The sequence below is a fragment of the Colius striatus genome, chromosome 6 (genome assembly GCF_028858725.1).
Source record: "Colius striatus isolate bColStr4 chromosome 6, bColStr4.1.hap1, whole genome shotgun sequence".
NCBI lineage: Eukaryota > Metazoa > Chordata > Aves > Coliiformes > Coliidae > Colius > Colius striatus.
The window spans coordinates 2,085,839-2,103,377 of record NC_084764.1 but is presented as its reverse complement, the minus strand read 5'-3'; the positions used below and the strand labels follow the sequence as shown (position 1 = coordinate 2,103,377).

Sequence of the window (17,539 nt, the reverse complement as noted above, 5' to 3'; positions counted from 1 at the left end):
TACACTTTGTGCTCACAGAAGCGGGTCGTTGCCTCCCGCTGGTAACACTGTGATGATGGCATGCTGCTTCTGCTCTGCTTCTCATCTGAAAACTAGTCCATATTGGTGTTGCAATTGCAAAGGTGTCACCTGAACTACAGGAGTAGTAGCTCTGCAGTTCTCAAGACAATCAGTCACATCTAAAGAAGCTGCTTTGGTTCTTGATGATGAATGTTAAAAGACATTAGGAGGAAAGTGAGGGGACAGAGCATTTTCTAGCCTCTGTGCAGCCAGATCTGCACCATCTTTAATATCTGCTTTTGATTGATGGAAGTAGGGATTTGGTCTTACAATCAACTCTGTCTCTGCTCCAGAGAGATCTAGGAGCCATCATGAAAGAGCTGGAACGGATTCGAGGAGAGGCTTGGCATCTCAGCCGCACGTACCCTCAAGTCAAGGAGAACATCATGGACAGACTCACAGAGGTGGAGGAGTGCTGGCAAAACCTGGATAAGAAGTTTCTGGAGAGGAAGAAAAGATTGAGCCAGGCAGAACAAGTCCAGCTGTACTTCAATGACTGCAGGGAGATGATGTATGTTTGTGTTCTGCTGATGTATTTGGTCTTTGCCCTACAGGATTTTCTAAATGGCACCCAAATCACAAGCCCTACCTGCAAATTCCTTTGCACAATACTACCTGGCATCTTCTCAGCAGCACTTCACAAAATGTGGCACAGATCAGAGGTGACCACTCAGCACAGTGTCCATGACAACTTTTAGACTGTGTAGATTGGGTATTCCCACAAATCCAGCTGAAAATACTGTTGATTCTGTAGGAGAATGGAGGAGGCTCAATAACCTATAAACCTGCACAGGTACCAGTACCCATTCTGTTCAGAGCTGAAGCAGCTCCCTTCTAGAATGGGCCAGGATAACCTTCTAGAACAGGCCAGCACTTGCCCAAGTGCTGAAGGTGTTTTGCAGACATGTATTTAATGCCACTGCCCAGATGCATCCACCCTCCTCTCCATTCTGCTCAGGCATCAGTGTTTTGCAAGTACCCAATCCCTAGGCAGTTCTATGACTTTGATTCCCCTGTTTCTATGTGAATTAGAAAAAGAAAGGCAAATGTTCACAGCATTTACAAAACCCTCTGTTTTTTAAAGCTATGTTGAGCTAAATGTCTCCTTTTGTTTAAATCAATTATGGCAAAGTATCTGTCAGCAGAGGCCTGGTGAAACCACTGACTAACTGAGGGATGATGCTGTACTGTACTCCCAAGTGGCATGCCAATGACAGAATGTGACATTTTAATGTTGTTTGCATCCAAATGCATACATTTTTTAATGGAAGGAGTGGGGTTTTTAATCAGGATTTCTCACAGGAGAAACATGGACACTTTTCATTCAATGCAGCTCATAGAAGAGTTAATTCATGCCAGGAGTAGGAATAGAGCCAGCAAAGTGGTTCCTGCAGACTATTTGACATGGATTGTGTCAGCTGAGGCTCATGGAGTACAATATTTTGCTTAAAAAGTATCTCTCCACATGCTGCTTCATGTGAGTGAGTGCTCTGCAGGCATATGAGGTACTTCCAGATGTCCATCCAACACTAAAGTCTCTGTGTCCCTGGACCATGGATAAAAGTCCAGGACATGTGTACAGCCAGGCATTTGCAGCTGCAGGTCCTTCTGAGGAGGTGAACATGCATTGCTTCAGTATGTGTGGATGCTGCAGCTGCCTTTCTGACCAGCTCTGTGTTGGAACAGCACTGGGAATATCCTGTCAGGTTATAACAATCCACAGATGCACGAGTGAGGCGTCCTCACTGTGTCTGTACAGTCCCATCTTCCACAAGCAGATCAGAGTCTGTCTGCATGTGTCCACAACCATGGGCTGGGTGCACTCAGGAGTATCCAACACATTCAGATTCCTTCTCTTTATACCCTTTTGACTGTGTTCCACAGGGCCTGGGCCAATGAGATGCATGCACTGGTGATATCTGAGGAGCTGGCAAACGACGTCCTGGGAGCTGAACTGCTCATCAAGCGCCACGAGGAATACAAGAGGGAGATAGAGAAGCAGTGGCTAAAATACGAAGAGATGCAGCGGGCAGGAGGTGACCTGATGAAGAATGGACATTTCATGGCTCTGGAGGTGTGTTGGCTTCAATATTTTGCAAACAGGAGTGAACACAGAAGACACTGAGCAGGGAGGAGTTGCAGCTGTGTCCCTGTTTCAAAGAACTTAACAGGACACTCAAGCTCTCTAGTATTAAAAGCTGCAGACTGCGTGTGACATGCTTAAAAAAACCCACCTTTTGAAGCCCTTACTCCTCTGAAAAGTGCTTTTGAAGATGACCATGGTCAGTGGATTGGTTGTGGCTGTGTGGGAGGGTCAGGAGCTCTCACTCTTCTACACAAAAGATGTGCCACGTAAATGAGAATTTAGCCTTTGGCCACACAAACCCTGGGATTAAATCCTTGCCAGTGCCACCAGTTATAGGATGATGTCCCTGAGTGCACTAGAAGATACATCATTGAGAAATATGTTAGAAGGTTAAATTTTCAGTCATCCTGTTAGCTAGAAACCTTTTGACTTCAACCTTTGCAGTGTTCCCCAGGACTGGCTGTAGCTGCAGAGATCACACTGTGAAAAACACCCCCAGACACTAGGCAAGTTTACATTACTGCTGCTGTAGAAAGAATTAAGAGACCTTTCCACACTTTAAGGCCTCCCCATTGTTGCCTTGCCACAAATGGCAGGTACTTGTGGTACCTTCTGGTTCTCACTAGTTCTGTAACACAAACTGCCTGGGTGTAAAGTTTCATCATGGGGCAGTACAAAGCAGCAGGTTGGTCATGCACTATGTGGGATATGACTGCAATTCTAATATATAGCTATCCAACATCCAGGCTAAATGCATTCAAGAAAAATGAGGGCTTGGGTACCTTTTCTACACAAATGTTACCACCACAAAGTTATCTAAAGGTCATCTTCTGCCTCCTGAGGACAGATGACACAGCAATTGCCTGCCACACGAAAGCCTGGTTGCATTTTTCATCTCCTGCCATTGCTAATGTTATTTTTCTAGATTGAAGAAAAGCTGTTAGAACTATCAGAGCTGATGAAGAAGGTGAAGGAGAGCTGGGACATGAGGAAAGAGTTGTATGAAGAAAACTGGGAGATTCAATTGCTCCGCAGAGAGCTAGAACAAGCAGAAGCATGGCTGGCTGCCAAGGAGAGCTTTCTGTCAGATCCCAGCTATGGGGTGAGTAACAACACCATTGAAACGCCTCTCAGCATGCACATGGTGCCTGGAGCACCAGTCAGCTAAGGCCTGGAGTTACAGGCTAAACAGTAGTGCACCCTTGAGATTACAAAGGGCAGGAGCTCTGTCCCCTCACAGGGCTGAGCCCAGGACAGTTGCTGCATTTTACATGGAGCTGGAAGACTGAGGAGGATTCCAGACCGTATTTTTTGCCACATAATAAGCTAATTTGCAGAGGCTTCAACCTTCCTTGTCACACTGAGAGCCTGCTTCAAAGGAAAAAGGAGTTTTCCTCACCTCCTCCTGTGGGGCAGTAGAATGGTTGGCACAGATGGCTCAGTAGCTGGCTTGTAAATCTCTATTTAAACACCAGCATCTCTGCTTTGGGGTGTTTTCCTTGTTGTTGACTGTCCTCTGGTGCTTTGTAAGATGGGAAAACAATGGCATAAACTCAGGTCCTGGCACCTGCAAAGAGCAAGACAGAGGTTTAAAATGCATGTGTTGTAGGGCAGGAATAAATCCTATGGACAGTGCAAGCTGGAATCCAAGTACTTCATCTGTATGTGAAGAGTTGCAATTGGAAGCCATGGTGCCATGTAGCTTCATACCCCAAAACAGCAGGTTGTGATGTCCATGTACAGCAGATAGATTGATTTTCCCAGTGCAAATGAAGCTGTTTCACACACTACCAGACTGTTAGGCATCCAACAACAACCATTTCAGAATCATCATCTGGGTAAATCTGAAAATCTCAGCCCTAATGTCTTTTGATGGGTTTTGGACCTCTGTGTCTGATCATCTCTCCATGCAGGACTCAGTGTCTGAAGTAGAGGAGTTACTGAAGAAACACCATGCTTTTGAGAAGATGCTTGCAGCTCAAGAGGAGAAGTTTGCTCAGCTCAGCAGGAAAACTAAGGTGAGAGAGCAGTAGAAGGCTGATGAGCTGTGTCCAGTGCAAGATTGGGTCTTTGAATTTGAGGCACAGTCACTCCATAGAAGAATGAACTCCTGCATTCAGATGGAGTAAATGAGTGAGCAAAGCTCAGATAGAGTGGTTGAGAATGAGACCTGTATGTGGATCAGAAGAGTCCAACCAGCTTGCTAAAGCTCTGGGGAAGAGGTGGGATCTTTCTTCTGCCAGGAGCAGCAACAAGGGTGTGTTGTCTGCATCACTCTGTGAGAAACAGGGTGATCCTTTGCTTCATGGATGGAGAGGCTTTGATTAATTCAGGATTTCAACAGGGAGTTGCAGCCAACTGACAGTGCTGGAGGATGGCAAAAGGCTGACAGTTAAAGGGAGACCAAGGCAGAGAGAGGCCTTCTGATGTCAGAGTCCAGCCATGAATTGCATTAAGTACCAAAAGTATTCAGTTGGCTTCTCATATCCTGGTTCAGTGGGGTTTTCATTATTCTCCTGAAATAACCAGCAAAACAGAGCTGTTGTGTTTGGTATTGGGCTAAAAACAATCTCAGCTGAGTCTGCCTTTTGTCCAGTGATTTGCCAATTGGCTAAATGAAGGAACAAAGGGCTTCCACTCTAAACTCTGCTGTGAGAACACCTCTGGGTACCTGCTGCTCCTCCAGCAAACTGAAAGCAGCAGTGCCACAGAGACAACCACAGTTTCTTACAACTTACTAAAGACTCAGCCTCCAGAGAGCTTAGCAAGGGCAGGATTCACTGCAGTCAGTCAGTATTCATACTCAGCACAAAGCAAGTAAGCTCAGTTCTAACTCTAAGACTGACAGTAGAGCTACAGGCCTTAAAATTCAATGCCAGGAGAGAATGTGTTTGAAAAGCTACTCCTGCTGAAAAGAATTCATCTTGGATGTGTAAGTACCCATGAATGCAATGAAGGTAATTGAAGAGATGTAACACTTGTGTCCCACAGAGGGAGATGGGTCTGCAGAAGCCAGTGGACACGGAAGAGAGCGAGCAGAAGGATAAAGGCAAAGTTGTACGAGTTCCCTCTCTGAAGAGAAAAACATCTGACAAAAGGAAAACACCACCAAAGAGCACAGCAGCGCTGCCACCTGTGCCCTTACACAGCCTGGCCTGGACAGCACCACTGGAAACTATTTTCTCCCCCATTGTAAAGTCCCCGTCAACATCCCAACAATTCCTTGCTGGTGGAGTCCCAGAAGTGCTGAGCAGCAGTGGAACAGCAATGAGAGCTGAGAGGAGGCTCAGTGACATCAGCACTCCACCTCCACTAAAGGCAGTGGCCCCACAGGCTGCATCTTTGGAAGGTCACCCTTCATTAAGCTCTCCTTTAACTCCTACTCCCACAAGCCAGCAAGGCAGCAGCAGTGGGTCAGAATCGTTTGCCACAGGCCTTGCAGCACCCCAGGAGAAGAGTGCTGCAGGCTCCTCTTTCTCCAGCCTGCAGACAAGGCTCATGGAAACTCCTCCTGAGCCTGGCCAAAGGTCACAGGACAAAGCATCCAGCCTACTGCTCTCTAACTCCTCTTGGGAGAGGTCAGAGAACACAGCTAGGGTGAGTCCAAGGGATTCCTGCCTCTCTCCTCACAAAACTGCTCTCCTGTGCTAGTTAAAGTAAGGAAATGGAGGAGGTGCTGTGTGAAAGTCCCCAAGGGCACTACAGAGCAGGCACTTGAGTGGATACACTCAGGGATTTGAACAAGAGGCATTTCATGTGCCTTTGCAGTTGATAGGCTTTCTGAGAAGGCAGCTGACAGGCAGCTAGGTACAGCTCAAAAGCATTTCTCATTTGCTCAGCGTTATAGTCTAGGTCTTCACAGCTGTATCAGTTTATCTTGTTCTTTCTCAAACTAGAGGTTATCCATGCTGCTGAATACTCAGCAGAGCACTGAAGAGCCAGGACAAGCTGTCTGACAAAGGGGCAAGGCTGCAGACTGACCCTCTACAGGAGGTGGTGGTGCTTAGTGTCCACTGAGCTTAGAAGTCCAAGTGCAGGCAGGACTTTGTGGCATCCCTTGCCAAGAGCTGACCTGCTGCAGGACTAGAACCAGCAACTCCTGTTTGCTCACCCTGGCAGGAATGCACTGTTAGCTCCAGGACAGGTAACCATTGTTCCCTTCCCCCCTTGCAGTGTGAGAGGAATGTGTTTGTCACACCCCTAAGTGTGCCAGTACAACACTGTACTGTGCTGGAACTCAGTATTGTTGCAGGAGTGGGGTGAGTAGCTTTAGCAATTTTAGTTGTGGATTAATAGTATCAAGGTAATACCAATTAATACACCACAACATAATTCATACCCCAAATGCTCTAGAAGGACAGGGATTGTCTTCATTGAGGTAGCACATTAGAGATGTGACTACAGCCTAAAGAGGACTTCTAGCTGTGCTGTGAACAGAGAGGACTGAAGCAGTAGAGATCAGTTTCTCTGTATGGAAGTTACCTAGAAAGACCTTCAGAAATGCTAACATGTGTTTAAGGGCTATTTTAAACAGCAATACCCTGTCTGTCTTAGGTTCCTGGAACTCTCCAGCACATGGAAGGATTCCTAGAAAAGAGAGACCAGCTCCTTCCAGGACGACAACAGGTAGAAAGAGATGCCAGCCCTAGGGGTTAATAAGTCACAGTCCAGATCTGGACTGACTTCTTCAGGATGAACTCCTGCTGAAGAGGAGCTCAGGACTGTGGGTTTAATTCAGTTACCTCTAAAATGCATGAAAAAGCATCCACTGATTTGGGCAGGACCTGATCAAGAGAGACAATGGAATTCATTGGAATCCTGCAGGACAGGGTCTGTCTCCATTTAATGGATTTATGAGCCAGACCCCAGGTTGTAAGAACACGTTCTCCTAATTATCAATACAAGTTGACTTACCTTCCTCAGCACTTTTTCCTTCCTTTGCTCTGAATGACCCACTTGTCAACTTGATTCACTGGTATAACAAGAACATACACAAGATATCTTTCATCCATGGCACTAGAGTAACCTTTCAGTTGGGTAGGAAAGAGCAGCTACTTTTGCCCAGTGTTCAGTAGCACTCCACTGGGGTTAGTTTAGGAAGCAAGGAAGAATTGAACAGCCACATTAGACTGAAACCACACACTTAACTAGGTTGTGAGCAGCAGGCAAGGCCCAGTGTTCTAACTGGGAAAAAGATGGAACTTGTAGTGGCCAAAACCAGATGTCACTTTGATCACCCACCTTCTCTTGAAGATGTTGTTGTGTGGAGCTCACTTGCACCAGGTCATGGCAATTATTCAGTCCTGAGTCAGAGACACCTCCTGAACCACCCACCCCAGTAGCTACAGCAGGTTCTGCTCTTCCAGGAGATAATCAGCAGCAAAAGAGTTTCTGTGATCATAATATGGACAGCTGCTGGTGTCCTGTGGAAATAAAATAGACTCCAATTAAATACACCCCAGTAAAACATCCTGCTGGATCTAACTGGATTTTCTTACCATTTCTGTTCATGTAGCCAGGCTCAAGGTCTTGGAAACCCTTCTATGTAAAACTGGACAGATTAAAGCTTGACTTCTACAATGATGAAGCAGCAGCATCTAAGGTAATTAGGGGTTTGAATCTTTCTGGTAATCTCTGTGTTTACCTAGGTATAAAATGTATTTGCAAGGGGGTTGTGTTTGCTTTGGGCTGGGGCTATCAGTTCTCCTTCAACTGTAAGACAGAAGAATAAGCTTTCAAAGCCTTTCAAACATACTCCTTAAAAGAAGTATCTTATTCAGGCTGCCCAGATGGGCTGTGGAGTCTCATTCTCTGGAGACATTCCAAACCCACCTGGTTGAGTTGCTGTGTGAGTTCTAGGTGCTCCTGCTCTGGCAGGGGGGTTGGAATGGATGAGCTTTCAAGGTCCCTTGCAGCCCTTGAGATTCTGTGACTGTGTGTGGTCAGCCTGCAGGTTGGTATGAAATTGAGTCCTAGCAGAAAACAAACAACCTAGGAGCCATTGAGTTTTCATTTCACCCTCCTTCCAGAACATGTCCACACTCCTGTCCCTCAGCATTCCAGGTGCCAAATGTGAGAGGCTGGTCAATTACATCAGGAAAGAGAATGCCTTCATGTTGAGGTGAGTGTCTGGGGAGGGCACTAAGCCTAAACCCAAACAGCTGCCTGGATGGAGGGGTTTGCCTCCAGTCACCTAAGGCTGAGTGCTATTAGGAGGCAGAACTGAAATGCCTTACAGGGACAGAGGTGTAAGGCAAGACTAACTAGGACTCACCTTCTCCTGTCCTTCCTTCCAGGCTGAGAGATGGGGCAGAGTATTTCTTCGCAGCACCTTCTCAGGCACTGATGGACAACTGGCTGCAATCACTGCAGAATAACATAGGTACATGCTCATTTCCTTCAAGAATGTGGTGAGACAAGAAGATGTCCTTAGCCTGAGGCATTTTCAGCTGCTCTTTTTACCTGTGTTAGACAGCACAAGTTAGTACAGCTGCCTGTGGCAGTACACAAGTCACCCACCACCTTGCAATGTAATGACTCGGCAGGAGAATGCCCAGGGTGCTTGCAAAGCCCTTCAGTTGTACTGTGGCCAGCATCAGGAAAGGATCTTGCCCAAAGGCTGTAGTCATGCTTTTATTAAGGAGTTGCTTTGGGTCTTTATCAGTAACATCAAGATCTAGATCTCCTGGACATCTCACTAGGCAGTGGCTGCCTGGAAAGGAAGCCAGAGTGCAATTACAACAGCGATGCTCAGAGAAAACTCTTATGGACCCAGAAATGTCAAACTGCCTCTCACACTACTGCATAAGGGTTTTATTTATGTTCTTTGACCCTACAGAACATGGTAACAGATTGCATTCCCCAGCAATGCTGCAGCCTGGTGCTCCAAATACTGAGATGTCCCAGACAAGACTGTGGGACCTTCCAGACAGAGACTCTGCTGAGAGACTAACCAGCAGAAGCTCACTCCTGAGGTAGGGGCTCTGTGCCACAAGGCTGAACAGATGTCAGTGCTGGTTGTGCCCAGGTTAGCAGTCACATACAAAGGAGGATTGCCCCAAAGTCAAAAAGTCCCCCTTCCTCTGTCAGTAATGTCAGAAACAGTGTGAGCAGCAGGAACAGGGCAGTGATCATCTGTCTCCCTGCACTTGGCACGGGGGAGCCTGCAGCTCAAGTGCTGTGTTCAGTGTCGGGCCCCTCACTACAAGAAAGATATTGAGGGGCTGGAGAGTGTTCCAGAGCTGGGGAAGGGGCTGGAGCACAAGTCTGATGGGGAGCAGCTGAGGGAATGGGGCATTCAGCCTGCAGAAGAGGAGACTGAGAGGAGACAACCTGACAGGGCATGTAGTGAGGTGAGGGTCAACCTCTTCTCTCCAGTAATTAATGACAAGACAAGAGGAAAAAGCCTCAAGTTGCACCAGGGCAGGTTGAGGTTGGAAATCAGGAAGAACTTCTTCACTGAGAAGGTTGTTAGACACTGGAACAGGCTGCCCAAGGAAGTGGTGAGATCACCATCCCTGAAAGTGTCAACACAAGTAGATGTGGCCCTGAGGGACTTGTTTAGTGGTGGATGTATCAGCGCTGGGTCCAACAGCTGGACTCCATAGTCTTAAAGATCTGTTCCAACCAAAACAGTTCTAAGTGCTTACATATACAGAGCAGCTTCAACTCCTCCAGACCATACCTGGTTTTCTGATGATGCATATTGTTGCCAGGAGAACACCTTCCTTCAAAATCAAACCCGAGAGAGAGGCTGCAGGATTTTCCAGAGACCTTAAGGAAGCTGGGACTGCAGTGACAGGAGCCTCCATCAGCACCCTGAACCTGGAACAAAGTGGTCATAAAACAAAACTGTTTCCATCTCTACTAGAAGCAGGAAGATAAAAATGACACTTGCCTGAATGAACACCAGACCCTTCACCACTGTGTGCTCACCAAGCCCTCTGGAGATTCACCAACACGTTCCAAGTTAATCACTGCCTTGGGAATTCAGCTTAATCATGTATTAAATCTAATAAAGCCATTAAATAAAATGAAACAGGCCTCCACCTGGGATACTTTTGTGTATGTGACAAGTCCATCATGTGTCATGTCACCTAAGTGATATCTACTCCAGGTTACCTGCTGGAGGGGCCGAGGGACAGCTCAAGTGGAGTGACTCTTCCAGCCAGGAACAGGGAGCACTGAGCAGAGCACGAGATGCAAGTTGTCAGTGAGCAGCAGCCACCTGCAAGCAGCTTTGAGACTTCAGCCCTCTTAAATCTTTCCTGTTGATGTCTGCAAAGGGAACATTTGTTATAACATTTCTGCAGTGTTTTGTTAGTCTCCACAATCCTTCATTCTCACAACACATTAACCCATCATTCCCTTACTTGCCAGTTGTCTCTGGATGAGGTTACCAGGGAACAAAAACCAGCCCTGCAGTCTTGCTTGTTATTAATGGAAGCTGAAAGCTCAATAATGCAATCAGTCTTGCAGTGTAAAAGGAGAGGAAAGGCAGGATGACAGCAAGGAGGAAGGCTAGTCCTCAAGAGCACTGTTCTCAGAAAGAGCAAAACCAAAGCCAGGGCTCTTGTTAGTAACTCAGGGGAGCTGGGCTGATGAGGAATCATACAATAGTCTGTTGGGGAAATACAGGCTTTCAAGTGCAGCAAGACTTGCACAAGTTCCAAATGAGATGACAGACAAGCCTCACTGCAGCTGAAGCACGTTACACCACATGCCGGATTGTTTCAGAACGCAGGACCAGCACAAGCTTGATGTGCCCTTAGTAAATCCACGCTGAATGTGCCCAGTTGCTGCCTTGTCCCTTTGTGTGTGCTTGGAATGAAGCCCAGGAGGGCTCACTGCATGATCTCACCACTGGCTGTGGAGAGGCTGACTGGGCTCATTCACCAGATCCCTTCTTGCCTTTGCATTAGACTGTATCCCATGGTGACAGACCTCCTCCAGCTTCACAGGTGGAGTGGTCTCAGGTAACAAAGCCTGCTGCTGCAGCACCTTACTCAACATCTGGCTTCTCAAAGTAGACCTTGGTCTGTTGCTTCCCCAGTAGTGGATCCCCCACCTCCTTCCCTGACCATGCTGGTACACACAGAGGCCTGGGACCAGGCTTTGCCTATGAACATTGAGAAGAAAAGGAAGGAGAATGAAAAGTATGGCATGGTCTTTCCCCTATTGTCCATCATGAGGGTTTTCTCCTCCATTTATCTCCCTAGTGACCCCACAGTTGCTCTGAACTTCTTTGTCATTGATATCTCCATGGCTGAAGAGGAGAAAGTAGCTCAATGAACTTCAGCAATTCCTGCAACATCACAAATCTGGGCTCTGGATGAGGAGCAAAGAGTCCAGGACAAAAGGTCTGGCCAGCTGGCTGGTGCTCCATTCCACACAGGAGACAGACTCCCACCAGTAATGCTCCTTGACTCCTCTTTGTATGTCAAACAAGAAACCTGAATCTAAGTCAGGAAAACCACTCAGAGGCTTCACAGACCTGAACTGTGGGGCTCCCCTTCCATTTTCCTGCTGGCCAGGCTGTCAGCCTCCAGGCTGCCTCACTTTGAGCAGTCAAAGTGGAGCAAACTAGAATGAAAACCTGGGCAATAATGCTGTGCCATTGCTGGATTCAGTGGCTAAAGACACTGAACTGGATCCTTTCCTACAGGGGCAGAACCTTTGTGATGGACAGACGTGTGCACATGCACACACACCTGTACTGGTGTGAGGGGACAAGTTCCTAGCTCACTGTCCTGGAGTAGAAAGGTGAAGCCTCACACTAGGTCACCATCTCCAGTTAAAGACATTCTAGAGCCTGACAGAATGGTGGAGGAATAATGGACATTTTTTAAAGCAGGTTTTCATGTGAAAGAAGACCATGGCCTGCAGGGAACTTTCTGGATAAAATGCTCCCATTCCTTCCACAACACCTGGTTTGAGCTGGATATTGACAAACACGAGGAGGGAGATGCTCTCAGGTCTGTACCTGACCATCACTCACCCCAAACTGCATCACTGTGGTCTGAGATGAGATCATCTGATCCCCAGTCTCCACAGATGGCACACAATTGCACTTAAAGCTTTGCCTCATCTTAAGGATGTTTTCCTGCTCTGTTTTTGCCTCAAGGTGCTGATGTAAAGGACCCCTTGAATTGGCTGTGCAGAGTTAGGGTGGCTTCAGTGTAACAGATCAGTCTGTGGTGCTCTGAATGCCACTCTGCAAAGCCACAGCAACAGACCTGAGCAGTAACCTCACTCTCTGATCCAAGAAAAAAGTCCCTTGGCAGCCACCTGATTGTCACTCCCAGGATGAAAGCAAATAAGAGAGGAATTATTTCCCAAGAAAATGAACTTTCAAGGGTTGGCCAGATTCTTCTGCAAGGCATTGGACCTTTCAGAAGGGATGCACACACTAAAAATGCAAAAGGCTATGGGATCAAACTGTTGTAAGTGCCTTCCTGCACCTGCCAGTCCAGCAGGGTGTGTTACAACATGCAAACAACAAACCACAACGTGCCACACAACAACAACAGTCATGAAGCTGAGGATCAGCTCTGGGTGAGCTGCAGGTTGGGTGCTCAGAAAACACTTCACTAAGAAAAAGGCACAGCTGCAAAGTTGCTTCTGCTGAGCTACAAATAGTCCATGTTCAAAGGCAGCTGCTGCAATGGTAAAGGGGAAACAAAGAGAGAAACCTCTCCTGCCATTTGCCAGAGGGATGGGAGGGGGGCATGGCTTGAAAAGAAAGCAGCTCATGAGATGGAAGCCTGACATTATCAGATGTAAGCACTTAGTGCATCACTGCAGAGGTTAAGTGAGGAATGAATAGGGTTTGGATTTCCAGGCATCCACAGCCCCCAGTAAGCTGGGACTTGCAGCAATCAGAGAATCTGAAGGGTTGGAAGGGACCTGGAAAGCTCATCCAGTGCAACCCCCCTGCCAGAGCAGGACCAGCTAGAGCAGGGCACACAGGAACTCATCCTGCTGGGTTGGAAATGTCCTCAGAGAAGGACACTCAACAACTCATGCCTTAAAACAGTTTCTATCATAGTGCAGGTACCTCAGTGTTTGTCCAGAGGGGAGCAAGGGAGTCAATCTCAGCAGCTTGTCCTCAGCCCCGGTTGATGTCCTTCCCTGTGTGCTCCAGCCCTGGCACTGTGCAGCGCATGGAGGAGACAGCTCAGGTGGCTCGGGACTTTGCTTCCTCTGAGGCACTGTGCAAGAGGATTCAGCTGGGATTCTCATCTTCAGGTACTTTAAATCTTCATACCTAAGAGGTCAAACAATCAAGTGTCAGGCATGCAATTAAAGCTGGGCATGTCTGTTTGTCCAGAGACCAAACACATGGCTGGTGGGTCACTCTCTGCAGTGGGTTAGTAGAGAGCAAGTTGCAGCTCTGGTTCTGAAATCACTTGTTTCCACCAGTCAGGATGAAGCAGAACAGACCCCAAAAGGGGAAGAATGAGGCTCCTGCTACACCTCAAAACAACATGCTGATGTTCACTTGAGACAGCCTCAAGTGCTGGCAAGCCAAGCTTAACCCAGGCTCCTGGAGCTAAGACAGGAGTGATCAGACGACCCCTCCAGCACCAGGTGAGATCTGTTTAGCCCTTTTGGCTGGAATATCTATCTGCTGGTTCAAGCATGTGGATTTTGGGCCCCACTTACTAGGTATGGTGCAAGCAAGAGGAAGAATATGTTTGGGGGTTTTTTTCCCCCTCCTTACTGATGTCTGTTTCTGAGCCAAAGTTACTGAGTTACCTGGGGAGCAGTGGCAGGTTTTGCACCCTGACAGGTAGCAGCTAAAGCTTCAAGTACTTTACTCCTCTGACAAGGGCTTCAGCCTTGGTCCTCCTTCAGCCAGTCTGAGGTGGGACTCTTGCTCTCTGCTTGCATTCCTCTGCACTGCTTAGTTTCCCAGTGGGAGGGAAGGAGAGTCTCTCAGCTGGAGCTGCTGCCTGTCACAAAACAACATACAGCAAGTCGTGAGACACTGGAGCATTTGCCTTCATTGTTGATAACTTTTAACTCAGGTATTTCAAACTTACCTTTGAACTGGTAACAGTGAAAGGCAAACTTCTTAACACATTTGAATCCAAGAGGCCAAATGAAGCTGTGTCTCAGCACAGCTGCCTCCATACCCTGTCTCCTGCCATTCCACTGAAGAGGCTTTTACCACAGGAGGTAGATTTTACTCCACTTCTTTCCTCCCCCCAGCCTCTCAGTGCCTTTGTAAACTAGAACATCTCTCTGATCTATTTGCCACCCAGCCCTGAAAACAGCAAATGCCCTACAGAGTGCTCAGCAGGCATCTGGCATAAGCCCTGCTAATGCAGCTGGGAAAACACATGTAGCCCCCCAAAGTTTCAGCACACAAAAACTGCCACAGGCCTGGTGCTCCTTGGAAAGACTTTATTTTTCATTACTATATTATGAAACAGTTGAAAGACACATGCAGGCAATTTCTAGGAAGAGTAGCTAACAGTTACAAGAAGAGCCTTCAGTTCCCTTTGTGTTTGGCAGCAGGCAGCAAGCTCTGCAGCTCAGGGAGGTGAGGATCTGGGGTGCCTTTCACATGAGGGGTTTTTTGGCACATTCCTCTGCAGTGCTTAAGCAAACACACTGCCAGAACAGCCAGGCTTGCTTTTGAGGCATGCCACGTGCCTTTTCATGGTGAGATGCCAGCAGAGGGCTTTCTCCTGCTCTGGTTTCCATAACTCCACTTAAACAGCCACTCAAGAGCACGTGGCACAAGGCCAGGCCAGACTGGGCACAGGGCAGCAAACACACAACACTGCAGTGGGCTGCTGCCCTGTACATCCAAAGGGGAGGAGGAACACACAGCAGAGCTGCAGGCAGGTCACACAGCAGCCACGTGCCCCTGCAACTATGCTGTAGAGTTCTGGGGGCTTTGGGCTTCCCAAGAAGCTGTTGTGGGCAAGAGTGTGCCAGGGGTGGCTCCCTCCAGCAGCAGAGTCCTCCAGCAGCCTTTGCCCTCTATGGCCTCCTGCAGCGTCAGGCCAGACACACGCTCCCTCAAGGGCCTGCTACAGAACAAAACAACCCTCACATTGATGGGCAGTGCTACAGCCCTCACGTGATTTCAAGCTCTGAAATGCAAAAATACACTTTAAAATCTGATTTTAAGGCTACAGGAGATCAAGGGGCACATCCTTGTCTGTGCCTCTGGGCTGCAAGGCAAACCAGCAGCCCCCAGCCCTACCCTAAGTGTTGGTGACAATTCTCTTACACAGAGAGCGTCACATCACCTTCACACCCCACAGCTACCTCCCTCCCTCCATACCAGGGTTTAATAGGCCCTCAGAAAAGCTGCTCTCCACTGCCTGGGGGTTACCTGACAGCCCTGAGGGGTTCTTAGGTTCACATTTTAGTGGGCACTTGTGTTTGCATTAGCAGCATCATGAATGCACCAAGGGCCCCAGTTACTGGTCTGTGGAGCGTTCACAGAGACCTGATTTCACTCACTGTAGCCCACAAACAAAACAAGGGTATCTCTTTCTTTTTTGCAGCACCAGAGTGTAAGAATTAGGCAGATGAGGTACAACAGTGCTCCCATGTACAACATGGGTGCTACACAAACAGAGCACCGTTAGCAGTCTTGTTCCTGATGAATCAGCTGTATCACATTAGGGGGCTGCCCTGAGTCCCAAAGGCCAAGTCTTCCAGCTTCAGGAGGTATTGGTTTAGGGGCAGAAGAAATCCCAGTCTGTCAGGGATTACACCAGTGTCTCTGACTGGACAGAGCCCTTGAACCACCACAGAGGCACCGTCAGCTGCCCCACGAGCTGCTCAGCCCTCAGCCCTCTCTCCCATTCAGCCCTCTGCAAGTCCTGTGCAACAGCATCATGCTGGAAGACATGAGCAATAGTTTGACACCCCCCACCGAGCCCCCCAAGGCAGGGAGGGCATGGGGACGTGCAGCACCATGGCATCACTCACTCCTTGGCTGTCCTTTGGGGCTCCTGCTGCTGGCTGGGGCGAGCAGGGGGTCACAAGGACTCTTCACTTTTTTTCTTGCAGCCAGTATCCAATTAGTTCTTATCTTCTCATGGGTCTGAATTCAGTTGTACAGTTGCATCCCAGCTTGGGTTTTGCAGGGTGTTCCTCAGCTCAGTAAACAAGCACTGCACAAGGAATGTTCCTGAGGCTTATTCACTGCCATCCCTTGCAGCAGAAGCATTTAGCAGAGGCAGGGTTGATGAAACGAAGCCCTTTGCAAATGCCTCCCCTCTGAGCTTGAATGCTGTCTGCAGGTACCACAAATGGCAGATCCCACTCTGTCTAAGTCTGGATGTCAGGTGGAACTGACTCTAGCTGTCAAGTAGCTTTCCAGCTCTGAAGAAATGTGTCATGTTTTCCTGGGAGGTCCCGTGCACGTGCTGTGTTTGGGTTGAAGAAGCCAGCAACAAGTCCCAGAAGTGCTAGGAAGTCTGGAAACTTCTCTGACTTCTGTGGAGCTGTTTTGTACTGCTCAGCATCCTTCCCTACCACCTTTTTAATACAGTGGAGAGCTATAAAGATGTTCCAGGCAAAGCCTCTTCGCTGCACTCCAAAGCAAACGAAAGCCAGGTGTCACTTCTTCCAAAGGGTTTCCTCCAGCAAGGAGGTGTGAGGAAGAATTTCCTTCTTTCCATTTGTGCTCTGCTTTAGTATAGCACCTATTGAAAATACTTTGCTTGTGATGTTAGGGACAGAGTGTAAAGGGAAAACCAGCCTCCTGGGTGTGACAACACAATGGCTCTGCACTCTGTGAGTTACTCTACACTCAGCTTACTTATAGAAGAAGAACCAGCTTATGTCTTGGTCATGATTATTGAATCAAATGTGTTTCAGTCTATGGTAATCATTCCCCTTGAGTTTCTGGTCTCAAAAAGCTCGTTTCAGACTCTTCCAATGCATAAAGACAACCCCCATACCAGTCAATAAAATCACTCATACCTGTATGCACTTATTTTTACCCTCCAGCACACGCTCAAATGAACCATCCTCATTCTCTGCAGCTAATGTCCTTCCTCCTTGAAATGTAACTGCCCTGTCATGGCAGTCTGGAGCAGCGTTTCTGTGCCAAACTCTTGCAGGGGAACAGGGGAGTCCAAAAAAACAACGGTATAAATGCAAAACCTGCGAGGGGAATCAGCCAGACACAACTGTTTGGCTGCTGTTCACAGATAGACACGTGACTGTTTGGGCCTGACTTCAAAGCTGAGCCCACCAATTCAGTGCAAATCCTAGTTGCTCAGCCTGTCTGAAAATCTGGACATTACTGAATGCAAATGGCCAGGACTTGGTTTGTAAGGAAGCAGTGAAAAGACACCAGCCATGGGCTCAGGCTTGAGGGGACAGGCACATATGAAGAACTATCACTATCACCACCAC

At 47.9% G+C, this 17,539-nt stretch overlaps 1 protein-coding gene across 1 annotated transcript in view; it reads left to right on the top strand.

The window, feature by feature from the left end:
• Positions 1–10,160, top strand: part of SPTBN5 (spectrin beta, non-erythrocytic 5) — an 83,427-nt gene extending 73,267 nt beyond the window's left edge. The window contains exons 57-67 of the mRNA XM_061997925.1: positions 354–571; positions 1,945–2,134; positions 3,072–3,248; positions 4,060–4,164; positions 5,138–5,743; positions 6,701–6,772; positions 7,662–7,748; positions 8,176–8,267; positions 8,443–8,528; positions 8,985–9,120; positions 9,862–10,160. Coding sequence (XP_061853909.1) covers positions 354–571; positions 1,945–2,134; positions 3,072–3,248; positions 4,060–4,164; positions 5,138–5,743; positions 6,701–6,772; positions 7,662–7,748; positions 8,176–8,267; positions 8,443–8,528; positions 8,985–9,120; positions 9,862–10,030 — 1,938 coding nt within the window. The 3' untranslated portion in view covers positions 10,031–10,160. The remainder of the gene's footprint in view (positions 1–353; positions 572–1,944; positions 2,135–3,071; positions 3,249–4,059; positions 4,165–5,137; positions 5,744–6,700; positions 6,773–7,661; positions 7,749–8,175; positions 8,268–8,442; positions 8,529–8,984; positions 9,121–9,861) is intronic.
• The last annotated feature ends 7,379 nt before the right edge of the window (positions 10,161–17,539 follow it).